The sequence below is a fragment of the Neolamprologus multifasciatus genome, chromosome 5 (genome assembly GCF_963576455.1).
Source record: "Neolamprologus multifasciatus chromosome 5, fNeoMul1.2, whole genome shotgun sequence".
Taxonomy (NCBI): Eukaryota; Metazoa; Chordata; class Actinopteri; order Cichliformes; family Cichlidae; genus Neolamprologus; species Neolamprologus multifasciatus.
Genome location: NC_140443.1, coordinates 15,237,361 through 15,248,643, shown reverse-complemented (window position 1 = coordinate 15,248,643; position 11,283 = coordinate 15,237,361). Strand labels below are relative to the sequence as shown.

The 11,283-nt window shown below is 36.9% G+C and overlaps 1 protein-coding gene and 1 long non-coding RNA gene across 2 annotated transcripts; both read left to right on the top strand.

The window, feature by feature from the left end:
* The first annotated feature begins 267 nt into the window (after window positions 1-267).
* Window positions 268-2,345, top strand: LOC146518259 (green-sensitive opsin-like). The gene is made up of 5 exons (XM_085160652.1): window positions 268-713; window positions 804-972; window positions 1,165-1,330; window positions 1,465-1,704; window positions 1,792-2,345. Exons 1-5 carry the CDS (start codon window positions 329-331, stop codon window positions 1,888-1,890), a joined length of 1,059 nt encoding a protein of 352 aa, XP_085016778.1. The 5' UTR covers window positions 268-328; the 3' UTR covers window positions 1,891-2,345.
* Window positions 2,346-3,540: 1,195 nt separating this feature from the next.
* Window positions 3,541-10,840, top strand: LOC146518258 (uncharacterized). Its single transcript, XR_014874236.1, has 5 exons — window positions 3,541-4,942; window positions 6,552-6,675; window positions 8,132-8,310; window positions 10,565-10,671; window positions 10,765-10,840. It is a non-coding gene; the product is annotated as an uncharacterized LOC146518258 (long non-coding RNA).
* Window positions 10,841-11,283: the final 443 nt, after the last annotated feature.

The following is an 11,283-nucleotide window of genomic DNA, read 5'->3' as shown; positions in this document are numbered from 1 at the left end:
GTATGATTTGTGTGTTTGCTCATGATTAACTTCTCTTCAGGCTTTAAAAGCTGAGGGAATGTAATTCCCTTTCTCGAGTAAGGATTAAGAGAATTCCTCCGGACTTGAAAAGGGGAGCAAATTAGTTTGGACCCTGTCCTGTCTATCCGGTGTTAAGATTAATTAGTGACCTCTTAGCTTCTGCACTACCTCACAACCCGCTAATCCCATTTTGGCTGTTTGACAGGGTTAGTGGAGAGGTATAAAAATCACAGGGTGTAACTTGAAACATCGTCACCGTCCGCACAGACTTTTTGCGCAGACACAACTAAACAGCTGACTAGCAAAGATGGCTTGGGATGGAGGAATTGAGCCCAATGGCACTGAAGGCAAGAACTTCTACATTCCCATGTCCAACAGGACTGGGATTGTTAGAAGTCCTTATGAGTACAATCAGTATTATATGGTAGACCCGATGATTTACAAGCTCCTGGCTTTCTACATGTTCTTCCTGATCTGCACTGGGACTCCCATCAACGGCCTGACATTGTTTGTAACTGCTCAGAACAAGAAGCTCCGGCAACCTCTCAATTATATCCTGGTCAACCTGGCTGTGGCTGGACTCATCATGTGCTGCTTTGGATTCACCATCACCATCACATCAGCTCTTAATGGCTACTTCATTCTTGGAGCCACCTTCTGTGCTATTGAGGGATTCATGGCCACACTTGGAGGTAATAAAGAAAGCAGATCTTTTCAGGATCCTTTCTATTTCATTGGCAGATATACAATATCAATGAATAACTCACCTTTTCTGTCTACAGGTGAAGTTGCTCTCTGGTCACTTGTTGTCCTGGCTGTTGAGAGATACATTGTGGTCTGCAAACCCATGGGAAGCTTCAAGTTCTCTGGAGCTCATGCTGGCGCTGGAGTTTTCTTCACATGGGTCATGGCAATGGCTTGTGCTGCACCTCCACTTTTTGGCTGGTCCAGGTAATTTCTATTTCTTTTCATTTCATCATAATGATTTTAAACAGTCATAATACTACACAAAGGAGATTAACAAGATGACTAAGTAGTTAGTTGTAAAGGTCTTGAAATATTATGAATGTTGAATAAAAGCTGGATAAAAGCTAATTTTATTGAAGAAATACATGGGATTTAAAAAATAATAATCTCACACAGGTACATTCCTGAGGGAATGCAGTGTTCCTGCGGTCCCGACTACTACACACTGGCTCCAGGTTTCAACAATGAGTCATATGTCATCTACATGTTTGTTGTCCACTTCTTCATTCCTGTCTTCGTCATTTTCTTCACTTATGGAAGTCTTGTGCTGACAGTCAAAGCTGTAAGTGAAGCTAAAGTTCTTAAATTATTTATAATAGATCAGTTAATCTAACCAAGCTAGCCATTGCTACTGTCGAATTTATTGCACCTTGCTATTATTGATTACATAATCTAACTGACCATAAAACTTAACAGGCAGCAGCACAGCAGCAGGACTCAGCTTCTACCCAGAAAGCTGAGAAGGAAGTGACCCGTATGTGTGTCTTGATGGTCTTGGGCTTCCTGGTAGCTTGGACACCGTATGCTAGCTTCGCCGGTTGGATTTTCATGAACAAGGGAGCTTCTTTCACTGCCCTCACTGCAGCCCTCCCTGCTTTCTTTGCAAAGAGCTCAGCCTTGTACAACCCTATTATCTACGTGCTAATGAACAAACAGGTTGGTGTTATGTATTCTCATAGTTTTATTCTCTGTTTTTCAGTCTTTTACTATTTTCTGAGTTTCTGAATTGGCTGTGTCTTTCAGTTCCGTAACTGCATGCTATCCACCATTGGAATGGGCGGCATGGTGGAGGATGAGACATCAGTTTCAGCAAGCAAGACAGAGGTGTCTTCTGTGTCTTAATCATGATGGCATCTTCAGATCTATGGACATTGATGATTGCTTCCAGATTTTAAAACATCCCATTAGAATCCTTTTGCCAAATGGATTTAACAAATGGAGTCTGGACCAAAAACACTAAGGAATTCTATGTTATCTGTGAACTAACAGAAAGGCAAATGCATTTTCTGTTGGGATGATGTTGTACAGCAATTGTGTGTCTGTGTGCATGTGAGAGCATTTGAGAGAATGAATATGAGTGAACTTGTAAACGAAAAACACCTCAAACCGTAAACCTGCTGAAATGTGACACTTGTACCTGATGAATGTACAATCACATGTTGATTGTTTTCATGCAATTACTTGGGGGAGCATATATTTCACTGGTCTACCAGTGGTGTTATTTTTATGCATTATATGAAAAGGAAAAAGAATATATAGGACTGAGTAGATAAAATAAATGCATGCATAAAAAGAAACATACTGGTGTGGTTGCTTAACTTTTACATGCTGGTTTGATTATTTGCTGCTTAAAACCAAAGCAGAACATCACACATTTAAGGGACATTTTTGATTAAATTCCAAACTTTATGTTCTTGAGCAAAAGATAAGATTTAGCTAATGCAAATTATGGCTAGCTGAAGTAGTAGCCCGGCTATTTCCAAAAAATATACCAAGGTGGAACATGCAAGTCACAGTTGCACATTTGAGAATAGCTGTCATCACACTATAGTCACACTGATAGTAATCCTTTGTAAAGCTTCTGCTGAAACAAGAACAGAATGTGTCATTTGGAACTGCTGCAGAAACACTTACTCATGTAAATCCAAATCCAGTTTATTTATATAGAACGTTTAAAAACAAAAAGTTTGCCCAAAGTGCTGTACAGAAACACAGGGTAAAACACAAGATACAACCACTGACACTCACATAAAACATAATAAAACACATAAAAAAACATATCAACTCAAGCCAGTCTGAACGCTATCGAAAAAAGGTGTGTTTTCAAAAGCATTTTAAAACAGGAAACGAAGATGCCTGTCTAATATTTAAAGGCAGCGTATTCCAAAGTTTTGGGGCCATAACTGAAAAGGCTCGTTCTCCTCTACGTTTAAGCCTTGATTTTGGGACAACCAACAGCAGCTGGTCAGCTGATCTGAGGGTCCATGAAGGAATATAAGGCTGAAGTAACTCGGAAAAGTGTGGGGGAGCAAGACCATTAAGGCATTTAATTACAGCAACTGCTTTATACTCAGTGTTTAGTTCTTGAAATCTTTGCCAATGCACATCTGAAACACATGAAAAGCTTTAGGTTCAGTAGAAGTCATGTTGCAGCTTAGGTAATGTACAATTGTAACAAGATTGAAGGTCAGTATTTGTTATGACCACATTTATTCTTCAGCACAGTCTGAACTCTCATAGGCAAACTTTCTTCTTTTTTCTTTAAGAAGGCTTCAGGAATAATTCTGCAGTCTTCTTGAAGGGCATTCAGAGCTCTTCTTTAGATGTTGGCTGCCTTTTGTTCTGTTCTCTGTCAGGATGATTTTTCATTTTTTATTCAGGTATGCTTTTACTGCACTGGCAGTGCACTTGGGATCATTCCCGTGCTAAAATTAAGCTGTTCACAGGTGCTTACTACCTGTTATTGCATGGTGAGTCAAAATGTCATTACTGTTCCTAACCGCTTATTTCAAATTCCATTATTTACAAATCAATATTCAGAATTCAACATTTTTTTAATCCATACATGTTTAACTAAATACAAGTCTACACCTATATACAATGCATACATAAAACAATTTAAGTTCATAAACCAAAACAACAACAAAAAATCAACAACAAACTACATTGTTTTAAGTGGATTAACAAACCAAAAATTATTTTGAGATTGGTCAGGTACAAGGACTGGACAAAAAATTTGTGGAAAATCAGCCAATATCCAAAGAATAACTCAGAAAACAGCCATTAAGTCTGGAGAACTTACACTCAAAGTAAAAAAAATTTAAAAGATGAACAGAAAGTTGTGCTTGTTGGACACAAAATATGAAGACATTTTTTCTGTTTGGTTGTTTCTTTCTTTGTCTGTACCCTACCAAACTTAGCACACATGTGTATTCAGGCCCCTGAATATTTGTGTTTCTGATACCATCACTTTCTAACCTTTATAAACCTAAAACACCTTATGAAACCATTATTTTATTGAGCAATTAAAAAGTATGAAAAAAGTATTAAACAGTATGAACAGGCCAAACAATACTATAGCACAGGCATGTATAAAACCTGACAGCTAAGATTCGGAAAAGCTTGAAATCCATCAAACAAATTATGAAGCCAACAGTGTAAATTATGGTTTTACTGGAGATGCAGTGCTTGTTGTAAGTCTTACTTTTTCTCAATATTATATACGAACACTTCCCTCTAAGCTGCGCAATTGCACACTGCTGGCACGGTCTCTGCGCACGGAAAATCTGCGTTGCGCACAAAAAAAATCTAACCTGAATTGAAATGAAAATTAATACTTTAACAATTCTGTTTTGCAGTGTTAGTCAGTAAGTGAGGTGTGGCTGATGTGGAGTGAAGCCACATTAATGACAACGTGCACAACCATTGGAGATGTGAGCAGGACAGATGGGAACATTGCTGAGGGAATGCAGCACTCCGACAACTAGAAGTTGATGATCTATTATCATGACCCATCTATTTCTTGCATTTCTGTTGTCTTCCTTATCACATTAATTAACATTAATTATAAGTGAAACTTAAATTCACTTTGAGTTCTAACTAATCCTCAAACAAAAAGATTTACATTATAGCTGCTTTTTAATTAAATCTTTGGTAAACTGTTGCAAATGTTGATCATAGGATCTTATCTCAGACACTTTTCTTTGCAGCCCAGTAACAGGATTACAGCCAGAAGACTGTCAGGGAAGTGAGATGTGTGTGCGTCATGATGTGCGTCTAGTACTTTGGATACCATATGCCACTTTCACTGCATTGAATCTCCCTTCGGTGCCATCATCACCTTTAGAGGTTAACAGTGCACAGTCCTGTTATCTGTGTGCTGATGAACAAGCAGGTTGGTTTATGTATTATTTGTCTTTCTTTTTCTTTCTGAGCCGATTGTTTTTTATTTGAGTAAGTGCATGCTGGTGGTCGACAAGGTGACTTCACTTTTTGCCCACAAAACAGAAACTCCTCTGTCTTTCAAAACACATTTTTCTATATCGGGGCATTTTTCTTTTTAATTGTCTGTTTGATGTAGAATATATTTTTATGTGCACTAGTCAACATGTTGAGTCCGAACCACTTGATTTGGACAACTTGATTCACAAACATGAGTGTTTGTGAATTTAAAATTGCGTATCAGTGTATGTGTGCTTACTTTAATTCTCCCTGCTCTTTAAGGTAGTGATATTTGCTTGATGTAGCACCATTAAATCTACATTTCATCTTTTCATTTTCATCTTTTATCTTCATCTTTTTTTAATGCTGCAATTTTTTAATGAAGCAAATGGCATATAATTTAAATATTGCATTCATCAGGCTTTAAATTGGCTAATAGCAGCTGACAGAAAAGCTTGCTTTTTTTCCCATGAAGAATTCCTGCCATGCTGTTCAGAGCTTACAATTATTTTAGTGTTCCTACTAAAGATTTAATCTGGCCAAGCACATATCTCTCCTTACTGACAGTAGAGGGCAACATCTCCCACAAGAGGCATCTTTAGATCATGTAATTACAGTTACCCGATGAAGACGGTGCTGACACAAAAGGGTGTGGTAAAGCTAGATCAGGTTAATCCACTTAATAAAGAAAAGAAGCGAGTCAAGCACACCAGGGCTGCACACCTTAGCTTTTTGGTCGAACACCAAGTGCTATGAGTTGAATGAACTATACTGGTTGTTTTAAAATAAATTAAACGCCATAGGAATGTGTAAGGTGGTAAGATCTATCTGAAATATAAGCATAGTGTGACATCATAAGGGTAGGAGTAAACAATACAATAAAATACCCAAGTTCACTCACATGTCAACAAGAACCTGAGATATTTTAAGTCCTCCACATTGGGCAGCAACTCATGACTGAGAGCTATGGACTCGGACTTGGAGGTAAAAATTCTTATCCCACTGCTTTACGCATGACCGCAATGAACTATGTCAAACGTTGTGGTTATAAGCCTGTGTATAGAGATGCCTATGCAAGTTTTAGCTTAAAAGCTTTTTAGCAAGGTACTTTTGTATATGGCGATATCATCGACATACTACAACCCTGTAACAGTAGCCCCTTTATGTGGTCATAAAGAGGCTACTTAATGCCCTGTACACAATATAATAAGGTATTATATAATACCCTGTACTTACAAATTAAGGTTATTTTCAAAGATTACTGAACAAAATAGATTAACAAACCATTGCAACTTTGACTGATAATTTGATGTGATAACACTGATGTGTATACTAATTGGTGGCCAGCTAATGAAATGAAAGATCTCTATTCATTTATCTGTCTGATTTCCTGGGTGGCTGCTGGTCTATTCTTTACATCACTTCCATATTCCCACGCTGCCAAACTCAACGCTGTCGTCATCACTCGGGCCCAATCCTTTTGTTGCCCTGCTCCTGCGAACCAATCCGTTTTTGTCCCATGTGCTATAAATCTCACTGCTCTTCTGTCATTCTGCCTGCAGGATTCCCATTCGTGCAGTAAAGCTCCTCCCAACATCAACCTCATCCTTATCAGTCGTCCAAGTCTCCATCTGCTACATTTCTGCCAGCATGTTTCAAGGCTTTGGGAGTCCTGCCCTACTTCCTGTCAGTGTTGTACTCGCTCTGCTATGTAGCTACATTGTTGTCTAATCACAAAATAATGCATTTATTAAAACTCTGTTCTACATTAAATGATGTTTAGTTCTTTCAAATGTTCTCTCTTAATGAGTTGCATCAAGAAGGGCAAAGCTGCCAAATCAAACATCCACCCACTGCGGTGACCACTTGTAAATAGGAGCTTTTATTAGTAGTATTTGTAAATTTATTACTCTGAGAACACTAGCAACTGTTAAAGCTCTGAGTTAATATTCAACATTGGAATAAAGTTCATGTTGATCATGCTAACCTCAATTAACCTAAATTTAAATTTGATGTTATATGAATTATATGAAATAATAATAATAATTATTATTATATGAAATAATAATAATAATCATAATAATAATGATGATGATGATGATGATGATGATTATTATTATTAATAATAATAATAATAATAATAATAATAATTGTATGAAAAAATACAGGAGATACAATGAAAAATAACAGATTTAAAAAGACTCACCAAAGGTAGTTAAAAGAAAAACAAAAAATACAGTAAAATGTTAATTGACAGAATAAACAATAAACAGACTTATAACAGTACAATAAATAGATTCAAGACCTTTAATGTTGTTGTGCAAGCATAAAAAAAATACCGGTATCCTAGCCTCACACGGTGCCTAGCATTAAATATGAAGCAAACATCTACACATATGAAAAGTATAAAATATAAAAACTGTAACAAACAACAAAACTGATTTAAGCGATATATCCCTTTAAAAACAGAGAAACAACTTTCAAAGTGTTTTGACAGAACACTTAAGGGATAGAATAAACAATTGAAAAGGTTAAATATTACAAAAAATAAAGCAAATTAATTAAAGAGCAAAAGGCTGCAATTAGGAAAACAAATAAAGAAAGATAACCAAAAAATAAGAAATCAAATGTAACAGAATCACTCATAAAGGGAAATCACTTATCCTGCTGGCCTTATCTCCTCAGCCAACCCATTTAAAAGCTGATGACACTAAAGGCAAGCCAACAGTGATCATCAGATTTAAGCATTAAAACAGCCAAAAGGGCCCCCAAGCAGGCATATATGTGGTCTACTATGTACCTAGATGCAGATGACATTTTAGAGATCAGTAAAGTCTATAATCTAATTCTAAGATGTAAAAGAAGCCAGGATAAGGGTGATGTGATTTTATCTTTTTTCTATAAAGTGAACACAAGTCTCACACAAACAGTTTGGCCATTCTCCTACTACGCCTATATATCAACATATACTGTAGTGTGTCTCAGCAATTATTACTTATTTTATTATCATTTCATTTCTTTATCATTTTAATTACAGAATATGATAAAATGAAAAAAGATCTATGAAAAATAATAAAATAAGTAAATCAGGGATTTCCTAACTCCAACAGTAAAGAGCAATCATTATTCCTGTTTATTGCAGAATCAGTCATCTAAGCAGAGAAGCCCAGATCTCCCTCTTGCTGCTTCCTGCAGCTCTTCCAGGGAGACACCGGGATGAAGACAGCCAGTAGATGCAATCGCTACATCACATTCTGCGTCCACCCCAGAGCCTCCTAACAGTGATATCTGCCCAAGACATGTCACCCTTGTGGCTCACAGGTTATTTTTACAAATTACATTTTCACCATAACCATTTGCTTTAATGTTAGTTCCTCTTCGTATGCACTGAATAGCAATACATCATTCTCATTCTCGTATTCCTATTCGCACGAGTCTCCTCACGGTTAACTTGTGTGGTTACTCTTCCTGTATATTACATTCATAAAAAGAAGTCTGTGATTGGTTTGCATGTATGCACTATTGTGACAAACATCAGTAACTATATCAGTAACATTTGTGTTTCCACAAAGTTCAACGATTAAATCTTTAGGCTGAATGAAACAGTTGCAAAATCTGTTTATTAGATGTATTGGTTTCAGTGCTGTACATAAATGAGAATATTAATCTGTCTGTAACTTGAATACAGTGATTAAAATGCTTGTTGAGAATCCTGTAGTCATTTTAATTTATTAAATATTTATGTTTTATTTATATTTTATTAAATAACTGTGAGGGTAATGAGGAAGCCAAGGGCCTCACTTTACTTAATGTGACACATTAATTAGCTCACTCTTTAAAACCTGAAGCATGAAAAAATTACCAGAAAATTCACATTTTTTGAAAATGCAGTGTTTATTGAACCACTTGACAAATTTGTTTAAAAAATAATTACATTTTAATGTCTTTATATGACTTTTAATTTATATCATATTTGCTATATCAGGCATTTTTTTAATCGCTTTTAAATGTTTGTGCAAATTATTTAGATTTTTCTTTCATTATTTATCTCTTTATTTGGATTTTTTGATACAAGCAAACAACAAAAACAACAAAAACAAAAACAAGAAGACAAACTCTATCAGGGACCTATTTCCTTTTCTCCCTCGAGACAAAGAAATAATCAATACGGGAGAAACTCTTATGTGGATTTGAATAAAATGTATAATCTTTTTCACCTGGATGAACAGTTCTCCATACGTCTACCAGCTGCAAGTCAGAACACAACCCCTTGATAGCTTCCCGCATTCTAGATACTGAATTTGTGGGTGGTGGATTTTAATCCGGCACGGTGGTTAGCACTGTTGCCGCACAGCAAGAAGGTCCTGAGTTCAATTCCACCATCAGGCCGGGGTCTTTCTGTGTGGAGTTTGCATGTTCTCCCCGTGTTTGCGTGGGTTCCCTCCGGGTACTCCGGCTTCCTCCCACCATCCAAAGACATGCAGCTTGTGGGGATAGGTTAATTGGATAATCCAAATTGCCACTAGGTGTGAATGTGAGTGTGAGTGGTTGTCTGTCCGTATGTGTTAGCCCTGCGACAGACTGGCGACCTGTCCAGGGTGTTCCCCGCCTCTCGCCCTATGACAGCTGGGATAGGCTCCAGCGCCCCCCGCGACCCTGAAAAGTGGAAGCGAATGGATGGATGGATGGATGGATTTTAATCCATTCATGGGTGTACAGTGCAATTGAAATCTCCTGCAAGAACACTAAATGTGGTCAAATTAGCAGAAATTGCTTTTATACGTTTTGAGTAAAAGTTTCCCTGATATACATTTGGAGCATAGATACAGCCAATCAAAACAGATTCCCCATATAAACGTCCTATTATAATAACAAATCACCCTGATCATTTTTAATACACTTTGTGAGAACAAATGGGGTATTTTTATGTATTAAAATTGCAACCCCTCTCTTACTTGATGAAAAGGAAGAATAGCATACCTGCCCCACCCATTCTCTCTTTAGTTTTAGGTTTTCCAAATCGAAAGGTGAGTTTCTTGCAGGAGAGCAATGTTAGTTTTCTCCTTCTTAAACCAGGTCAAAATTCTCTTACGTTTAATAACATTGTTTATCCCTTTTTACATTCAGGGAAAAATGCTTTAAATCATTCATTGCAGGATCAGGTTATTTAAATTATGTAGTGTGGTAGCAACAATAAAAGTATCAGCCTCGTAGATTAATTTATAAGACAGATTATGCTCAGATCTGCTCAAACACCAACATTTAGATATTTCAATTTTTCAACGGTGGAAATTTACACTGATGATGTAGAATTCTGAAATATTCACAAAAAACTCTATGTATCAAATACAATACACTAGGTGTTAAGGGGTTGATGGTGTGAGAAACCACATAACTAATGTGGAATAAACTGCAACAAGTGACAAATTGATGTGGGATCAGAGATACACAGAAACGTGATCAATGATTTATTTGGGGGGTAATTCTCAGCAAATTGGCATTAAATTATTTAGTGATGCATTATTTTCCAGTAAGTTCCAGCAATTATTCATTATCCATCATATATCTCATACAGGAGTTCTTATGAATGATGCATCAGCTATCAGTTCCTCCATGACTGGTTCCTGTAATCATTCTGCTGCAGATATTTCTTCAAACTGCCACATCCTGCAACAGTCTGAGGTATGTATCATATTTGAATCTATGGCCCTTTAATTTTCTTCACAAACCAGGCTCAAACATTTTAATTAATAAATTCATCTTTTTTCATGGCAGCGACCCTGAAAAGGACAAGCAGAAGCGAATGGATGGATCTTTTTTCATATTGATCATTACCTAAAGGACAGTTGTCATTTACTTCACTACCAGAAACCTTCAGCTCTGATGTTACATGCCCTTCTTCAATGGCTCCTAGGGGGTTTCATAAAATAAAAATATATTCATACAAATATGTAAACAAACAATGCCTATTTTCCTACAATGTTATTGTTTATTTAGCATTGGTTTAAGTGATTCTTTCTGACCCTGCCATCAGGGCCATTAACTAGTTTATTCCTAGTGTCATTCCCAAGCCTAGCTAAATAAGGAGGGTTGCATCATAAAGGGCAGGTCGAAGCCCAGGTTAAGAATGGCTGCCCCCTCTGCTGTTGGCAGAAGACAGAAGAGGAGGATATAGATGGGAAATGGTGTGAATGGGCATTGTGAACTGGGAAGGGTTCTCAAGACTGAATGACTGATAGCTGTTACAGGCTAACACCTCTGTTCAATAATGGCTGGATGTAGATGGTCTCCTTT